At 39.1% G+C, this 20,680-nt stretch overlaps 1 protein-coding gene across 2 annotated transcripts; it reads right to left on the bottom strand.

Annotated features, from left to right (window-relative positions):
• Positions 1-8,380: 8,380 nt before the first annotated feature.
• On the bottom strand, positions 8,381-19,254 carry LOC103700870 (structural maintenance of chromosomes protein). 2 transcript variants are annotated; one of them, XM_008782765.5, is made up of 5 exons: positions 18,540-19,254; positions 18,044-18,262; positions 9,334-9,429; positions 8,962-9,072; positions 8,381-8,882 (listed from the first exon to the last, which is right to left on the bottom strand). In XM_008782765.5, the coding sequence occupies exons 1-5, from the start codon at positions 19,122-19,124 to the stop codon at positions 8,655-8,657; spliced, it is 1,239 nt and encodes a 412-aa protein (XP_008780987.4). In that variant the 5' UTR covers positions 19,125-19,254; the 3' UTR covers positions 8,381-8,654. The 2 variants fall into 2 exon arrangements, with proteins under 2 accessions (XP_008780987.4, XP_038970342.2); XM_039114414.2 differs by having other exon boundaries at positions 8,430-8,882; positions 9,334-9,432.
• Positions 19,255-20,680: the final 1,426 nt, after the last annotated feature.

Below are 20,680 nucleotides of genomic sequence, written 5' to 3' on the forward strand. Positions count from 1 at the left end.
TCCGTTCAAGTCAAGTCCAAACCCCATTCAATTTTACAAAATAAATACGAAACAGATTTTAATATTCATGCATAACGTATTATAAAAATTCTTGTACAATTAACAAATCCGAATCCCACCGAAATCTTAATGAACAAGCTAGTGAATTAGAGTCAACTATGGAATTCTCTATCTTGTAGTGCTTGTATGGTAAAGCTAGTAGAAACTTTCAAATGGGTTGCAACATTATTTTGCATTGCAGTGCTGAGATACATCTCTAACTTAGCAAATTGTTTACTAACATCAAGTTCAGGCATTGCTTAACTTTACCGTTAATAATAATTTTCAACATTTGCACAAATCCCTTATGCCTCAACCAAATGTTCCTCTTTGCCTACTGGAAATGAAGTTTTGGGTGTATTATAAATGACAGTAATTCAAACGCAGTGATTTATGATATCAATCACTTGTGGGGAATTTTGAGAGACAAATGCCTGAATGATGTCAATGCTCGAGGTGCAAATGTTAATGATGTTTTGAAAATTGTCCACATTGTTTGAAATGCCATTCTAGATTGGCTGCTCTTGGGATGTAGAAACTAAGTTCTTGATCGTTGTTGTTAAACTTGTTCTCTTTCCCAAATATGACACCAATATCTGTATAGTCTCAAGAGAATCGGAAGAAAAAGAGTCAATATCTCCCATAATATCCATGAAAATGAAGTGGACATACATGGAGAGAGAGAACATACCAAAGGCCATAGAACTCTAAGTATGCTTAGCCCTCAATAGCCTTCTTTTTTCTGAAAGTAATAAAAAAATTGCCCAAAATTATAAGAATAATCAAAAGGGTCAGGTCACAGAGTAAGAAGCCCAAATTTGCTCCAAAAATCAAACAGGTCGCATCGGGTTAGAATTTAGTAAACTTAGACCTGGCCCAAAAAATGAAACGAGTTCAATTTTAGAATCCGACCAGGCCCCATAGATCCTTTAAATCGGGTTGGATTGGGTCTAAGCGGGTCAGGTCACGGGTCAACCCAACCCATTTGCAGTCTTACATCGAATGTTGCCAGCGCCCATATTGCTAGCTTGGCAACTAAGCGAACAACCACGCCACCCTAGATTGCATCGATGAATCTCTTTCTTAGCTTCTATTTTTAAAAGCAAATCATAAATATTAATAAAAAATATAGTTCATGCTATTATTTTATTTTTTATTTTTTATTGTTATTTTTATTATTTTAAAAAGTAAAAATAAGAAACTAATACTTTTACTACTACCATAAATATTGTTTCCACCAATGTTGGCATCACTTCCATTATTGTTACTGCTTTTGCTACCACCTTCACCATCAATATATCCACCACCATCGCTTTTATCATTAATAATTCTACCGTCGTAGCACCATCACTACTATTTTTGCCACACTATTGCTACAATCTTGTTGTCTCTACTATAATATTGGCACTTTGCACCATCTATCGTAAACTATTACCACCGCATCATCATTGTAGCTATCACCACACCATTATCATCACCATCATTTCCCCAAACAGCACTATCGTTACCTTAGCTATCACAACCACTACCTCAGCCACCATTTTATGTTTGTGTTTATATTTTAAAAAATAATTAATTGTACCAAGTGTTTATTTTCTATGAAGAACAAAGTCTTCGTCTAGTGCGTGAAAACAAAGGACCTTATTTATCTAAGAAACGAACCCACAAACTCAAATTTTTTTGTTCAACAGAATCTTGGAAATATCTTGAGGGATAACATGACTAACATTTGACCTCTAGCTTCGAAGTGATCAGTGGGCATGGCCACTAATCTAAAGCTCGATTCATGTCTCCTTTTTTTGGCGTGTGTGGGATGGTGAAAAACTTATATTTATCATTTTAAGAAACTTATACTTTTCATTAATACTAAAACTTTATATATTTTTTTCTAAAATTTTATCAAGTGTCACCATTGCTAGTCATCTCCATCTATAAAATATTTATAATTAGTTTTATCTTTTTTTTTTAGCTTCAGATAGGGGAATAAGAGAATGAGACAGTTTAAAGTGAAAATGCATTTATCAAACAAAAATCATCTATTATCTACACTAAAAGCAGGAAAAGAATATTTCTTTCTCCATTTTATGTCCTAGTGGGGCTTTGGATTATTATGGAGAGGCAATTATTTTTTTCCCTCTATAACCCCCTATCTATCTATCTATCTATCTAGTATATTTTGTCTAGTTCCTGATAGTTAAATAATGCTTTCTTATGTACTATTGCTTCAAGGATTTCCATAATGACAACATTGTGGAACGATGTAGATGCACTAAAACTCTTACTTCTCATTATTATTTAAATAATAATCATCCATTGCAACAATTAAGTTTAGACAAGTTATTTAGCAATAAAACAGTAGCCATATCATGTTATTATTATACTTTAGAACATGAAATGATATGTAACTATTGTTGTTGGGAATCGGCCCGATCAAGATGTCAAGCTGACTAGTTTGCTAAAGTGCTCAACTTGTTTACTGTTCAGATCGGAAAGGTTAGCTAGAGGTCGCTATACGCTTTTGCAATGGTTTTCTGATGGCGGGTGTGTTTGGATGGCGATGGCTTCAATGCCTCATGTCCGCAAGTTGGTGATCGATGGTTGAGGCCTTTCTTGAACCATTGCTTCAGCGTTCGATCCAACTTGAAACAACAAAGACAAGGAAGTCCATCCACCGAAGCATGTCCGGTGAGGGACTTTCTCTCAGGGCTCGTTTGGTTCGCGGGAAGCATTTTCCTTCCTAGGAATATGATTCCTGGGAAACAAATTTCTAGGAAGAGGATGCCTAGGAAAGTACTTTTGGCATGTTTGGTTGACCATGGAAAAGTGACAAATTTCCAAGGTGCTTATGTTTGGTTGGCCATCCACTTTCCTAGGAAAGTTATATATAATTCCTATTATGCCCTTAATAAAAATTAGATTTTTGATGCCTCTTTAATGCTTCTTTAATACTGAAGGGACTTTTTGGGAAAAAGTAAAAATGGAGTGATTCCCGCCTCATGGGAAAGTAACTTTCCCATGTTTCTCATGGGAAAGACTTTCCCATGAAATGTGGGAATCACATTCCCATGGGAATACAACTTTCCCTTCTCTCTCTTTTGAAAACTTCAACCAAACAAGAGGCATCTCATTACTTTCCCGTTGACCACACTTTCCCCCCTTCTTTTTCCGCGAACCAAACGAGCCCTCAAGGAATAGAGGGAGGCCCGATAGTGGTAGAGTGGCACAGTAGAGTTGAAAGAGGATTTATTTAGAGGACTTCTGGGAGCACAATATATAGGCAAGGGTCGAAATCCGTCACCGAGCAAGTTAGTTATGTGCACTAGCTGTTATGGCAGCAGTCTGCGTATCTTACCCGTGAATCACGCTCACGCTTCTCAGCCACATGGATTGTTCGCACATTATGCTTGTTTGGAAATAGTTAACAATCATGGTTGAGTTGTTACCAGCTAGAGGGAGAGTTTGAAATGTAAAAGACCATCCATGCGCCTTCTAAGTCAGCCACATGGCGAGTTTTGAGTGGTCAGCCCGAGGCTATGTGGCGATCCTCCATTAGTCGGTTTGCCACATCGATTGTGGTCGGTTCTGAGGTGTATTACTTACCCCCACTTCTTGAGACCGAGTAGATTTGATCTGCTTAGAGAATAAACAGGTTTTCCTCCGGCTAGGCTTACTAGCCAAGGCGAGCCATGGAGCTGATCGGCTAGAATTGCCTTTTCAACTTCAAAAATCTTCTTGAGACTACATTTATCATTACATGGTGGTGCCTGTCTTTCCCAAAATGGTATCATTAGAGGCGGAATTTCTAGGATGATGATCGAATGTTTTGTCGGTAGCAATCTTAGTGTGGTTCAAGATCAAAATGCCTAGTCGACATGTGGCGGAGATCGAATTGAATACCCAAATGATGGTGTCGATCCAAGATGCCCAAGGCTCTATATAATGATGACAACCTACACATCATCTCTATTTCGATCCTTCTGCTGCCAATTGTCCAAGGAGAGAGGTTGAGAGTGGGCTTGTGCTTCGTCTCTAAAGTCCTTCCCCCTCCTATCTTTAGCCAAAGTTCCTTCTCGTTCTCACCAATAGTGTGTCCTTCCATCCCTCCGCCGGAGCTTCCTCACTTTAAGTTTCAATAGGTCCTCCCGGAACCTTGCTTTGGTCCGGTGTTTTAGGGTTTTCATCCCTCATTCCGCCCTTTTCTTCTCTCCCATTTCTTTGTTTGTTTTGTCTAGGAGAAATGTTGAGGCAAATAGTGGAGCGGTCATTAGATGATGAGCTTGTAGCTCGATGCTCTCCTTATCGAACCTCCAAGGCCTCATAGGGACCCTTATCGGCGGCTGATTTCACTCCAACTGCTGAGAAAAACATTTTGAGGAGGACCGACTTGAAGAGGATCCACTCCAAGTACCATATTCCTCGAAGCTTCTTCCTAGAGTTGTCTAGCCCTCCTGGTTGGGTGGCATCGCATGGGAAAGATTACTTCGTCCTTTACAATAAAACTCTAAAGGTGGGGCTGAGACTTCCTATCCCGATTCTTTTCATCAAGCTCTTGTATAGATACCAACTCGTATCGACTCAGCTTATCTCCAATGCCTAGATGATGATCATTGGGCCCTTTTCCTTCATCATCCTTCAAGACTTTACTGCTTCTTTGAGGTTGTTTAAAACTTTCTTCTAGTTGGAGGATCATCCAAAATAAGGATAGGTGGTACCTCTCCAGTAGGAAGGGTTGCCACCTTCTTCCATCCGATCCTTCCTCCTTTCATGGTTGGAAGGGTCAATTATTTTATGTGACCTCAAAAAAGGTTAAGCCTTCCCAATGCAACGGATCATGCCGAGGAAGAAGATGATTAACATGTCCCCATTTTGTCAAACAAGAACCTTCATGGTATGTGGGTACTGTCCTTAGCCAAACTACTTTCTATTCTGCCTTGATGAATGCTGGCCTTAGCCCAACCTCTACCAAAGGTAACTTCTTGGCTTGACTAAACCTTTTTTTCCTTCTAAGTGTTAATGTTCAGCTTTGCTGACCTAACTTAGCAAACTCATGTCTAAGATGCTAAAGAAGTTGCCAGCAAAAGGAAGTCTAGTGAGGTTGAGGCTAGTCCTTCGAAAGAAGAAGAAGAAGAAGAGATCCACTACTTTGTTGACCCTTGAAATAAAGTTCTTATGGCCCCAAGCTCAACAAGTACTGCTCGGGCTAAGGAGCTGCTCGATGAGGCGAGATCACCTATGGTGAAGATGATTACCCCAATTTCTATTCATTCGATGGTCTTGGAGGCTCCTCAAGAAGCAGTTCCCAAAAGGGGCTCCGAGGAAGCACCAACAGCCGTGTTCAAGGCTGCATGTGATTCTAATTTCAAACAACATGTTCATCTATACATAAGTCATCTCTTTTTTGGAGCATTTAAGGAAAAACTTCTGAATGAAAGATAATTATAATAAGAAGCTAAGGATCACAGCCAAAAATAGCTTTAAGTATCGTATCTGGGGTTGCTTGAAGTTTTATAGGTTTTGAGGAAATGGTGTTAGGTATTTTATTGTAGTAACATTGTGATGTTTTTTATATGAGCTTTCCGAATCATGTTAATTTGCATTACCACTTGGAAGAGAAAGCATATGACTCTTTTAGGGACAATAAATGATCTTTAAAAGATGAAAATAACTCATCTTTGTGGGGTTGCACAAAATTTACTGGATTATCATGCTATTGCAATCAATACAATAGGTGATTGTTACTAATTTGCTTGAAGTTGCCTTGAAATGGAGATTCTTCTTCATCCTTATCAAGCAACCTAGTAGATTACTTTTCATAGAGCTTGACTATGATGTGGAGCTATTCCATCCATGTGGATTGCAGGGGTCTTTTGGCACGTGCAATGTATAAGAATCTCTCTTCGAAGTGAGTCCTATATGGAAACATAAACATGGATATGTATTCACATGGTATGAGCCTTCTAAGTGTGGCATAGAAGAACTAAACTATCTCAGAGAAGAATCATGTATAGGTGATACGATGTCCACCCATTGACTTCATAAGCAATGATTATCCCATCTACTCAAACTTATGAAAAGCTACGATGAACTATTCCCTTCACCTCATCTTGGAATTACTTAAGTATGCTAATTGTGCATATTTTGCTCAATTATTCTTCCATAAAATATTCTAAATTCAACATTGGACTCTTATGAAATGATTCAAAATCTGCTAATGCTTTAGAGCCATAGAGTGATTGGTAACAAATTACTTTAAAGAAGTCTTTGAATGCATGTATACATCAAAAAATCATTCATGCCCTCGGTTTTTTTGGTAGATATCCCTGCCCCAAATATGCCTTTTACCAAAAATAGAAATCAATAGTGCCAATCTTCATATAAGGAATTGTGCCAATCATTATATTCAAGTACAAAGCTCTCAATCGTTGTTCTCCAAGTGTCTTTGAACTTCTCAACTCGTAAATTCATAAACTAGTTTCTTCGATAACTTATTAATAGCTTCATATTTGGAAAATTTTCCTAACTTCTCTTAAATCTTTTTCATTATATGCCATGAGCATAACTGAAGATGGATACCAGGAAGCATCCAGGCTACTGCATCTTTAATGCCCTTGCATTTATCAAGGGTTATTGCATTTGGAAGACATCTTGGCATACATGATAGCCATGCAATAATAAATTGATGTAGGATCCAATGGTTTCATTTGAATGTAGACCACATCCCATAAAATTGACCACATTTCATCAAAAGCTGCAAATGGCATATCATATATATTTATTTGGTAGGTTATTGAAAGATATGACATCACCTAAATATTGATATAAATCTACGATCAGCCCAAAATACGTTCTTCAAAAAGCCTTCCTTCTTATTATCCATGAAATAAAAATAAATAAATTATGAGTTTGTGTACGAGTGAAGTACTGATGGATTGCTTTCGCATCACCTTCAATCATCATGCATCTGATTTTCTTAACAGATTTCTACACTCTTTTCACCATATTGAATATTCTCATAATCACCAACTTCTGCAACAAACAAATCAAATGACTTATATGATGGTATCCCAGCTTGATCATTTTATTCTAGCTGCCTTTTGCCTCTTTTTGTTAGTACTTTATGTGATCTGAAGAACCATGCGTGTGAAGGTCAATCTTATGATTAGGTTCATGGTTAACTTTTGTTATATGAAAAATTCATCTAACCTTAAGCTAACTGTAATTCTAACCGAGCAATTTGTTCTAGTTGATGGTCTTAAATGATAATCAGTGGATGATGAATGCCTTGATGCACCCTCCTCACAACATGAAGTATGAAAAACAGAAATTGTTTGTCGTCATCATAATGTGTGCTCCTTCTTTGGTGTCAAATCTTTTATCCTTGTAATAATTATTATAAAATTCTCAAACTTCCTCATAAAATTTGATATATTATTTTGATCTTCTACTTGATTCTCCACCATTACATAGCAAACTATCATGTATTGATCCATTCGCAGAAGCACTAGGCAAAGAGAGAGGAACTTTGAAAAGATTTTACAGTTTCGATAAAACATAAGTGAATGAAACTATACTTGAATACCCAGGTGATATAAATAAAAAACTATTCAAGAAGTGCACAGCATAAGCAACGGTAAGTGCAAGTTAATTGCAGCATTGAAGAACATAAAGCTATTCATCTTCTTCCTTTCTTTCATCTTCTCTTTACAATCCTCAGAAATTGCAATAGAGGCCTAGGGCTTAGGATTTAAGCTTTGGTGAAGAAGATAGAAGATAAGAGATACCAAGAAAGAAAAAGTAAAATAGGGTAACTAATCTTATTTTCTAAATCAGTAGATTTTATCATACCATTTCAATTGTTTATAAGTCAATATATCTGGTATGTTCTTGAAGAATTCACAAGCACTTCAATCTTGAACAGCTCAAACTAAAAGTACCTGCCTATCTTGGTATCAGCAGCTATAGGGATCACCCAAAAGTAAATAATAGATCCAAAGAATATCTTAAATAGAAAATAATATTTTAAAATATTTATGAATATATTTCCAGAGAATAGTTGAGCTAAAATTAAAACACCAAAAGAAATCTAGGGAAACAAAAGAATTTTAAATTAGTGTAAGAACCAATACAGACATCATAGATCCAATCATAGACTCAAAAACCACATCTAACCATAATCTAAAACCAAAATAAATATAAAAATATCAAAACAAATAAAAATACGAAATAAAGCATTGGCATCCCAACATATACAATGATGCCAAAGCATTCCCATGCGTCCAAATGGTACTGTTCACACCAACCTGATGCCTGAACGGTACCAGCACATGAGCACCACGGGCAAGACTTCAAATCTTGGTTTTATTAATACATATTGTAAACAAAGATCAGCATGGCTTTGAATTCATAACTTGCATTACCTCCCATGCATGTAATAACAATTCAGCACTTCTCTTTCTTGCAGTCTGGTTATGCAATACACAGTACACGAGATTAAACATGGAACTCTTGACAGTTGTACAGGCAAATCTCAAATACAAGCAAGGAGAAAAGAAGGGAAAAATGATAACATAAAAACTGCACACGTTAAATAACTCGAGCTGCAGGGACAGTCAACTTCAGAAAAGATTTTGGGATGTTGGCTTTGTAGTGGACCGCTTGTTTTCATCCGATCTATATATTTTTTTTGCAGTGCTGCCGACTAAGTTAGGCCTCTGGCAATGTTCTGAACTTTTTGATAGTATTCCACTACGAGAGCTAGAAAACATATCTGGGATCAACAGGGTCTTGTTCATGGCTGATCTATCCTCGTCAGGGGATTCATAACCCAGCATCGCATTGTATTCCTAGCAAAGTTAGGTAATCATGGTTCAGAAACTGATGAGAATGAAGGCATTAATGTACAACTTTCATGGGCTTTCTTACCTTAGACTTTGACTTTGAAAAGCAAGGGGTCAAACAAGGATTGAAGTCCTTGAGGAACATTTCATCAGGACTACCATGATCAGATGTTACTAATTCTGCAGAGCTATAATCCTGCATAATGTGCAGAACTTAACAATGTAAAAGAGCAATCGCTGGAGGAATATTAGAACACAATTAATCAAAAATCAAATCAGTAAAGAAGATGAAATATAGCATGTCAGTCATTCTGAATGATTTAATAAATCTATGAAATACAAAGACGTGGAAATCCTATAGTTTCAAGCACTGCACCAAGTAAAGAAGATTCTTAGCTTTAAGTCAGTGTGCATCAGCACAAGTGTGAATTCAGACTTGTGTAAAAGAAATGCATACCAAGGAATTAGAAGTCTCCTGATCAAATATTGGTGTTCTTGGAGAGCTGATAGGTCCGTCAAAACATGTCCTTACAGCGTATTTATCTGCCTTCACCTGCTTAAATAGTACTGGTGTCAGCAATCTAAAGTTTAGACAAGAAAAGGCTAAAGTTAGACAAGAAAATAACTGTGATTGCATCCCTAACCCACACTTAGAGATTTGTCAGCATTGATCAACTATATCTACTACTGTAAATTGTTAAACAATGAAACTAGAAGTGCAATCTTATTTAAACTTTCTACACTGAGATCTCATTATTTTAAGCTAGAGGTGCTTTTTCAGAAAACTTGGGAGTCGCATGGGGCAGTCTCATCATATTGAGGATGAAAATACAGGAGACATGAACCATAATTTACATTCTCGATATATAGTGCATAATCATGAGCAGTCATCTCACCCAGCAAGCAAAGTGGTAACACGATGATGGAATTTTATCTGTAATTTTCCCGCTGAAAGGAAGAAAAAGAGAACAGGGAAAGTACATAGCTTGCAGAAATGTGAAGGAAAACTTTGGGTTGAATCACCAATCCTATTCTTGCTCCCAAGGGTTGGTCAAATCAGAGAACAATCACAAGAATGGAAAGTTCTCTCTAACCACAGCACAACTACCGGGTCTTCCTAGAGCAATGGCAGACTCTGCTCAATTTTTTTATCTGTCTGATTTCTTTTCTTCTTTCTTTCTCGCACAGAGATACAAAAAGGGGAGGAAGAGTCTTAATCACGTTGAACGGTTTTGGGTGGTTTCCTAACCGCCTAAAACTGTTCTCCCCTCATTTGAAATTAGATTGAGTTGAGTCAGGTCGGCCCATAATGGGCACCCAACCATGACCCAATTCCGACATCCCCCATTCGCACATGATGAGTCTGACATTACTCAAAGAGTCCTCAACATTCATCTATTCTAGAAGATATTCATACTGGCAAATAGGCCATGCGACCTGCAAGCACACCTACACTTGGGAGCTTAATATTTAGGACCTCTATATTATGCTCCTGTTAGGGATAATGTAGCAGCTACTACCCCAAAGAAAAAATGTCTTGCTGTACCTCAGACTCATTTTCTTACATCAGTCTAAGCATACCTAATCCCTCCAAGACTATGCTCGACTTTGCTAGCCTCACCATGTATTCACAATTGTGTCTAGCCACAATTAGATATTCATAACTGTTTGATCGGTGAATTCATGTGCTGGATGTAAACAAAATAGTCTTCCTCCCGCATTCATGCCTCTCAGCTTCAGTCCAACCGCTTTCCTAGACATGCCTTATAAGGCTTAATTATTCCATGGCCATCAGAAGCATGCTAAAGTAGGGAATATTGGCTTGTTACATCAAAAACATAGTCAGAAGTCACATAGGCACCAATTGAGGTTACTTTTGACTACCTTGCCTCAAGAGATTCACACAATAAGGGTGCAGGGATTTGATCACTCACCTCCCTTAGTGGTCGATCAAAGCACATATATTATGAATTACGTGCTATGGTGGTTTTCTCTTCCTTGAATAGCGTATGTCTTTATCTATGAAGTAATTAATACCACCATGCAAATCTTAGCCTAGATGCAACCACATGTCACTCGTGTACATGTACCTAGCCTGAGTTCTTTTTTAGCTCCCTTCCTAATGGTGCCTAATCAAGTACTCACATCCAACTCTTATCCAGGTTTACAGGATTGTGGGACTATTATGTTCGCTCCAAATAACTTAAATATGGACCTCATCTTGATTTTAATCAAAGTGACATATATCATTAAATAAATTTCCAGCTTGCATACTTAAGCTCTCTCTCATAGGATCATGAAGTATACGATGGCTCATCCCAGCTCGCCCCCACAACGGCTAAGGCGATCCCTCATGTGAGAAAGCCGATCTATGCATGGCAACATACCTTTCGAGTATGTGTGATTGAGTTAGGTTCATAATGAAGAGAAACATATGCAACAAACATCATCAATGACATGGATAAAACACATTAATGTCTCAGTGATCTCCAATAATATAACCATAAGTTATATTCTATGCAATCCCAAAGACTTAACATATGATAGGAATACATCCTTGGGAAGAGGTTTAGTAAAAGGATCTACTATCATCAAGCACATAGAAATATATTGTAATATCACTTCCTTTGACGCTATAATGTCTCTTACAAAGTTGTTCTTTGCATCAATATGTTTTGATCTTCCATGACACTTTGGATCCTTCATATAGGCAAAGGTTGCTTGACTATCACAATGGACTATTATGCCTCTTGCATTGTAGCTAAACAAGTTATAAATTCAGCCTCCATTGTCGATAAGGCCGTGCAGGTTTGTTTCTTGGAACTCCAAGAGATGGCACCATTGTTAAGCAAGAAGGCACACTCAAAAGTTGATTTGCACTCATTTGCATCTCCTGCCCAATCGGCATCCAAATAACCCACTGAGCACAAATTAGTTTCCTAGTAGCATAGGAAATAATTTGTAGTACCCTTGAGATATTTAAGAATCTTCTTGACTGCGCTCCAATGCATCTTCCTTGGGTTGGACTAAAAGCAGCTCACCATTCTCACGACATAGCAAATATTAGGTCAAATACACATTATACCATATATTAAACTTCCAATGGCACCGGAGTAGGGAACATAAGCCATTTCTACTTTTTATTGCAGAGTCTTGGTACATATCTCAAGCTTAAGGCCCTCATCCTTTACTAAAAATGTGAGGACCCGTGCGGGCGTGTGTTTAGTCCCATATCGGTTATTCGCTAGGTAGATTTTGGGTACTTATACAGGATCAAGGAAACCAAATAATACCTTCTAGCTAGCCATTTTGGGTGAAATCCTAAGTTGTTATAAATGGTATCAGAGCGAACTCGGCCCATAACTTATATGGACTAGAGAACACTGCAGCATGAATCCATTGAGGCTGATCACGGGCCGATCGTGGTGTTTGTAATTAAATCTGAATAGATTTGAACCCTTAGCCTGACGAGGATGTCAGGGCTTGAACTCGTGCGGGCGTGTGTTTAGTCCCATATCGATTATTCGCTGGGTAGATCCTAGGTACTCATACAGGATCAAGAAATCCAAATAATACTTCCTGGCTAGCCATTTAGGTGAGGTCCTGGGTTGTTATAAAAGAAGTGTCTAAAGTGTTGCTGCCATTCATTATGAACCATTCAAGGATCTTACTAATATAAAGCTCTTGCAATAGAGCAAGAAGTTTTCTTGAACGATCTTTGTAGATTTTGACTCCAAGTACATAGGTAGCTTCACCCATGTTCATCACAAAATTTGAGGACGGCTATTCTTTAAAGGCAACAACAAACTCCTTACTACTTCTAGCCAACAAAATATCATCAACATATAAGGATAAAAATACAAAGCTGTTCTTAGAACATTTGACATGCACACAATGGTCTTCACCAATCATTGTCAACCCAAAAGATATTATGGATCGACAAAATCTCAAATATTCCTACTTGGATGATTGTTTTAGGCCATATATCAATCTTTGAAGCTTGTAAACTTTGTGCTCCTAGCTTTTCACAACAAGATCTATAAGTTGTTCCATGCAAATTACTTCATCCAATTCTCCATTGAGAAATACGATCTTGGCGTTCATATAATGTAGTTCCAAGTTCAAATATGTGACAACGGCTAGAATAAAGTGTATAGAGACAAACCTTACAACTAGAGAGAAGGTTTTCTTACAATCTATACCTTTTTGTTGCATATAGTCCTTTGCCACTAGGCAAGCCTTATACCTCTTGATGGACCTATCTTCCTTATGCTTAATCTTGAGAACCCACTTGTTCCTAATGGCCTTATACCGAGGTGAGAGATCAACCAAATCCCATATGGTTTGTTCTTATTGGCTCCATTTCTTCTTCCATTGCTTTTCTCCATTCTTCCTTGGCAAGGCATGAGAGAACCTCTTGTATTGTTTTGGCCTCTGTTTCATCATGCAAAGCTACCATAAAAGCTTCCCCTTCAATCTCAAAATGATGATGAGGGATACTTTTACGACTGCTTCTATGCAATTGAGGTTTCTATGGAACCAACTGACTAGGGAATATTTCGTTCCCACTAGGTTCAAATGGTCAAGGCAACTTTTCAGGTACCTCTTTCGACTGACAAGGTGCACCACAAATGTCAGGATCTTCCATTTCATAAACTTGGAAGTTTTTATCAATCTCACACCTACTAGGAAAATCATTCTCTAATAATATGACATCTCGTGATTCAATTTCAGTCACACTGCTATCTACATGTTCACCAATGAATACATACCTTTTGGAGTGCTCAAAGTATCTAACGAAGATACATTTCTTCCCTATTAGATCCAACAGTCCATATTTATGGAAACAATCATGAACATAAGTTATAGATCCCCAAAGTCACAAATGGTTTAGGTTAGATTTCCTACATGTCCATGATCCATAAGGTGTAGATATAACTAATTTAGAGGGCACTCAGGTCAAGTATATAGGCAACAATTAGTAGTGGATCCCCTCAAATATGATATGGGTAGATTTTCCTACGCCATCATTGACCCAACCATCTCCAATAGAGTTCTTTCTTGTCTCTACAACAACATTTTCTTGTGAAGTTCTAGGTATAGCCAACTATCTTTCAATATCTTTTTCATCACATATCTCTTTATATTGCTTAGATAGAAACTCACACCCTCGGTCAGTTCTTAATATTTTGATAGTTTTGTCTAATTGATTATTTGCCAACCTCATATACCATTTGAAGCAATTTAATGCTTCTAACTTGTGAGGTATCAAATAAATAGACATGACCAAAATGCATGCAGTCATCTATAAATGTGATGATATACGAGGTTTCATGCCTCACCCTCACATTCATTGGACCATAAATGTCAGAGTATGATAATTACAATAGAATTTCAGCTTTAGTTCCTTTACCAAATGGTTTTCTAGTTGCTTTTCTAGCCAAACAATGCTCACAAATAGGCAACTCTATTTTAACGACTGAGCCTAATAGACCCTCTTTAGCTATTCTATTCATTCTATCCTACCCAACATGACCTAATCCAGTATGCCAAGTGTTGTGGGATGGGGTTCCCAGTTTAGTCCCACATCGGCTAATCAGCGGAAAGGTCTGTGCCTTAACTGGAGGGCTCAATAACCTCTCCTTACCGAGGGTCCTTTTGTAGGACAAAACCGTGAGGGTAGGGATAGTACCTCCGCGGACCCCCGCGCCGTTAGGGCTCGGGACTGTCATTGGGCAAAGACCCTGGGCGACCTCCCGGAGACCCGAAGCGGCAATTCCAGAGCGGACAATACCTCGGGAGGGACGCAGATGCTTTCCCTGCTCGGCTGGTGTGCCGGGCTGCTATCGGGGTGAAACCCCGCAACACCAAGTATTTGCATCAACATTTACATTACTAGAGTATGCAATAAATGAAAAACAACCATCATAAAAATGAACAAATATGTTGTAGTCAATATCCAGTACCATAAAACCATCCAATAAATGATTAGAGCTATAATAAATTGTTCCCAAAAACACATCAACATTACTACCATGGAAATTTAAACTATACCCTAGGCCTCGAAGGACTAACATTAAAACTAGGTTCTGCTGAATTTCTGATGCATACAAGACATCATGCAGGAACAAAGTTCGCCCACCACGCAACTATGACTATAGGTGTTGATTCCCTTGACTTCAACTTTGGTATTCTTTCCTACATATATCCACTTCATGCCAAATGGAATTTGATGGTACTCCACAAATGATCCGTGATTTGTAGCTTCATTGCCTGTGGCTCTTGAGTCTACAATCCACACATGACACGATTCAATAAGCAAAATATAACTAGAAGCATAAGCACAATATGAAGCAATGAAGTCGGGTGAAACCTCTTTCAACTCAATGCATTCATGAGCATAGTGACTCAGCTTTGCCATAATTGTAGCAGCTCAACTTGGCCTTGTGCCTTTTTCCACTGCACTTACCTCTCTTGCATCGGGTTGGCCTTGGTCTTTTTGGGTGCCTATTAGGTCTCCTTACCTTGCCTATAAAACTTTCCACCTCTCTTGCACGTAAAGATAGAAACCTTGTGCTAGCTGGATTCAGCAATGTAAGCTTGTCCAAAAAACTTAGCTACCTAAAAATCGAGAATAAACTCGAGAACCACGACAAAATGGTCGTCAGAGAAGGAGAGTGCAATGGTAGTGCTTGTCATCACCATGCTCCTTTCTTTCATTCTCTTCGTCTTTCAGGGATGATTATGGGAAGAGAAGAATAAGACATTGGTTCTGGAAGTAGCTAAGGAGTGGATCCACTTATGTGGAGAAGAAGAAAGGAAAAAAAATATTGAATACCGCATCCTTGGCTCCCTTCTTTCTCTTCTGATCCATCTCAGTTCGCCTTTGATCTCGTTTTCGCCTACAGGCCATACATAAAAAGAAGAAGAAAAAGTGTGTGGCTCAACATTGTGTTACGTTGCGTGGATTAAATTATTTTCATATATACAAAAATTAATGTGAAGCAAGAAAACACCATGGTGAGACCTTAACCATTTCCAAAACTAGTATCTTATTCTTCTGTTCCCCATAACCATCCCCAAAGGAAGAAGAGAATGAAAGAAAGGAGTGCGGTGACAATGAGCATTACCGCCACACTCTGACAATCTATTTGCTGTCGTTCTCGGGTTTATTCTTGATTTTGAGTGCAACAAAAACCAGGAAACAACCAAAATCTTGCCTTGATACCATTGAAAGGAAGGGAAAGGAATAAGAAAAGTGCACACCTTGCGGAATCATGAAGGAAAACTTTGGGTTGAATCACCAAAATTATTCTTGCTCTCAAGGGTTGCTCAGATCAAAGAACAATCATAAGAATAGAAAGTTCTCTAGAACCACAGTACAAATGCCATGTCTTCTTAGAGCAATAGCAAACTCTTCTCAATTTTTTCTATTTCTTTATCTTCTTTTCTTCTATCTTTCTCATGCATAAAGATTAAAAAAATGAGAGGAAGAGTTTAAGACATGTTTGATTTGGGGGAGTTGGGCTTTGGAATGAAAATGGAAATGAGTGGCTCCCACTCCAACCGTTTAGTTGGGGGGTCCCATTCTCATTCCAAAGAAATGGGATGCCCCAGTCACCCAAACTCAATCTTAATTCTCTTCCAAACTTCAAATCCCATTCCACTAGGTTTAATTAAAAAAATTGATTTCCCAAAAATCTCTCTCTATTTAATTGATTTTCCAAAAATACCACTATGTTTAATTGATTTTCCAAAAATACCTCTCTATTTAATTGATTTTTCAAAAGTACCACTCTATTTAATTGCTTTTCCAATTCCGATTCCAATCACGAACCAAACGCACTGAGGAATATGGCCATTCCTATTCCCATTCTAATTTATTCCAATTTTGATTCCGATTTTAATTCTAGTCATGAACCAAACACACCCTTAGTTACATTGAATGGTTTTGGATGGTTTCCCAATTGCCTAAAAATTGTTCCCCCTCATTAAAATTAGATTGGATTCAGTCGGATCAGCCCATCATGGGCACCCAACCATGACCCAATTCCAACACCCTCTTTCCTTCCAGATGGGCAAAACTACAAATTTCTATTAGACAATCAAGCGCATATAGACAATACATGAATGGTACACCAGACCCCTTACATCCTCATCCACAATACATGAAACTTCTTGGTGAACATTCTTTAATCAAAAATTGGCTTCATTCAGAATTTGTGTGCCATTAGTGGTACATAATAAGCTTTTTTACTCTGAAATATACAAAACGAACCAAAAATTCTATAGAAAGGTGCTCTTTTTCCTAGAGAAAACTGCCCCCACTAATTGCAGATCTGTATCAGTCCAGTTATACAAGCACATGCACACAACAGCAACATCCAACCTAACCCAACATGCATCAGTCCAATTAGAGGATATTCTTCGTGTATTTCCAAACCTCGCTGCTCTGTATAGGCCTTTTTCCTATCATTGGATGCTTGACCTCTCACTTGGCCTACCAAGAGCTCATCAACTAAACCCTTCATATTTTTGTGATTCTGGTGTGTTTGATGTAAAGCTTGTTTCCCATTCATCAAGTAGTTCTTGTAGAACCAGCTCCTAGCTTTAGCCCATTCAATTCATGCATTTCAATCATGTGCTTACTATTACAATCAACACAAGGAATGAGACTATAAGAGCCCATCTTCTATTCAATTCACCTATATTCTGGACATGATTGTGATTCTTTCTTCAACATAAAGATTTAGAAACAAGGTCGCACTCCAGCATTTTTGGGGCCTTACTATCTGTGCTTTGCAAATCTACATCAAATAAGTCTGCATACACTAGTCAGGATCAAGCTTCCAATAAGTCTTGCATGAATTATAATACGAAAGAAAGTTATCCACTGATACCAACCAGGCAAAAATTTGAATCTTCTATTGGTATTTCATATTTCAATTCAAAATATGAATGCCAGATCATTCCTGCTGTCTAATAGGAGGGCCTAAAAGAATACCATCTCCAAAGTTTCCTAAATCCTTGACTAAAGAGACTCCTCAAATGTCAATATATGAAACCGACACATATCCTCTACATTCAAAACAGTCCCTATGTGATTCTTGTCTCTCAAAAGCAATAGCAGAAAATAACAAGAAGTAAAACATCGTAAGAAAGCATACCTCAGCAAGATCCTCTGCAAGCCATTGGATCTGTCCAGTGAGAGAAGTGACCTGCCTTTGGAGACTCGGGATGACTTGCTTTGCCTGTTTCAGCTCAGAGCCTTGCTTCTCCAACAACTCCTGAAGTTGGAAATTCATAACATCAGGAAAGAGAATGGCATCCTTTAATGCTTTTATCTCCTCCCTCTGCTTCAAACATAAATTCTTCAATTTCTCCACCTGCCAAATAAAGGACAGCAAAGGAAAAATCGTTATTTTTTCATAACATATATCCATAGTAATTCCTAAGCGGTACAATCTCTTGTTTTAAAGCTTATAAAAACTAATGTACAACAAAAAGATGATAGCAAAGAATAAATTAAATTACTTGAGCAAAACCAGAATACTTTATTTAACAAAAAAATTTACGCGCAGTATCCACACTAATGCTTTATTTAAATTTATTGCATGACATGACCGATAAATAAGATTTTTTGAGGGGATTATAAAGATTTACCTCAAGATTCTTTTCTTCAATCAGCAAGCGCAACTCCATGATCTCCGCCTCATACTCCTTGTTTTGGCTTAGAAGCTCCCTTTCGCTGCGGAGAACCATCGCCAATGTCCGCGTGTTGGAATGCACCTCCGTCAACGCCTTCCCCGCTGTCCGATCCGCCGATCCACCCTTCTGGAACAGCTTCCGGTGCAAAGCTGAGAAATTGGAGCCCTTCGCGGCCTTCTTCAGATCCTCGGCGATCAAATCAGCGGGAACGACTAGAGCCGTCCGATCTGCCGACCCAGGCTTCAAATTCGACCTCTTCTCCATGAACTTCCTCATCATGCTCCCGAAGTTCTGGCCGGTTTTGGCCTTCCCGGCGGCAAGATCACCGGATCTTATCTTGGCGAGGGCCCGGGAGGAATCGTCCATCGCGGCGACCGGATCGGACGGCGTCCGGCGGCCGTTTGAGTTGGAGATGAGGCGTTTGAGGGAGGAGAGGTTTTTACTGGGGTGCTTGCGGTCGGAGGGGGAGGGGGAGGGGGAGGAGGTGGAGGAGACGGAATCCATGGAGGCGTAGCGAGAGGAAGGCCTGGTGGAGGCCATTCTAGAGCTTGATGGTGGATGTGAGGGAGGAGGGGATGGGGATTTTGATTGTTAGAGAAGAATTTATAGGGCTTATAAGGGACGGAGAGGGGATTTTAAAATTGCTGATTGCTAGAGAGAGTGGAAGGGAGACTGGATGGTAGCGACGGCAGTGGCCGAAGGCTTTTTAGCGGGTTTGAATTCAAAATTTTGGACGAAGGTATGATGCTCCGCGAGGTGTTGTAAGGAAAGGAATGATTTTGGGCAGCGTTACTCCAAAGTTGAAAGCGATGGAGCCAGGTGGAGAAATGAATCGTGGTTTGGCATTCTAGCGCGCGTTCTAAACTTTGAAAATAAACACCCGGTTATTTTGGTTTGCTGGAGGGGGGGGGGGGGGGGGGGGGGGGGCGGAGAGCGGCAATTAAAAACAAGAAATTACTTAAAAAGAAGTGATTTGCATAAATCATCTTAAAACATGTTATAACAGGTATCCAATTTGATATTATTAATTACTATTGCCGTTGCTCGGCCTAGGTGCCGAGTTAATGGGTCGCTGAGCACCTTCGCAGCAATGATCGGATGGCCACTGCCCTTAATCGATGATGATCCTGATGTTGTACGCCTCCAAGTTGGCATTGGATGGCGGAGGGACGGTTTCGACCGGCGGTCCAATGCTCTTCGACCTGAAATAGCATAAACAAAGAAGTTCGTCCACTAGAGTATGTCCAATGAAGAACCTTCTAATGTTTAAGTCAAACACAACTCTCAAAGAACAAAAAAAGGTTTGAGAGGGGCAGAGAGGCAGCGTAAGAGAGTCGAAAAAGGACTTACCTGAAGGGCCTTTGATAAACGGAATATATAGACGAGGGCTGGAGCCCGTCGCTAAATAGTTCGAGGCTATATGTTGGTTGATATGGTAACAACCCATATATCCTATCCATGAAACACGCATGCACTCCTCGGTTGTGGGGATTTTCTCAAGTATCGCATTTGTTAGGAAACAATTATGGATCACGATTGAGTTGCTACCAGCTGGAGGGAGAGTTTGAAATGCAGAGAACTCTTCGCATGCCTTCTACATCGACCATGTGGCAAGTTTTGAGTGATCAGCCTGCAGGTAAGTGGCGAGCTTTCATTGGTCAGTTTGCGTTGTCAACTGAGGTCGGTTCCAAGGTGTATCACTTGCCCCTCGCTTTTGAAACCGAGGTGACTTGATCAGCTTGGGTAAAAGAAGTAGCTTTTTTTTGGCGAAATCGACCAACCAAGACGAGCTGCAAAGCCGATCAGCTGGGGCATCTTGTCAGCTTTGAAAATCTTCTAGAAACTGCTGCATTTATGATTGTGTGCCAGCATCTACCCTTCCTAAAATTGTATCATTAGTGGTTGGATTTTTGGAGCGATGATTGGACACTTTGTTGATAACGATCCTCAGTTCGAAATTGAATGCCTGGTCGACGCATGGTGGAGATCGAACCGATTGCTCGAATGGCCATGTAGATTTGAACCACTCGAGGCTCTATGTAATGCCTACGGCTCGTGCTTCATCTTTACTTAAAAATTTCTGCAACTAGTCATCC

This window comes from Phoenix dactylifera, chromosome 1 (assembly GCF_051530095.1).
Source record: "Phoenix dactylifera cultivar Ajwa chromosome 1, Ajwa_hap1_PhDact_Kaust_v1.1, whole genome shotgun sequence".
Taxonomy (NCBI): Eukaryota; Viridiplantae; Streptophyta; class Magnoliopsida; order Arecales; family Arecaceae; genus Phoenix; species Phoenix dactylifera.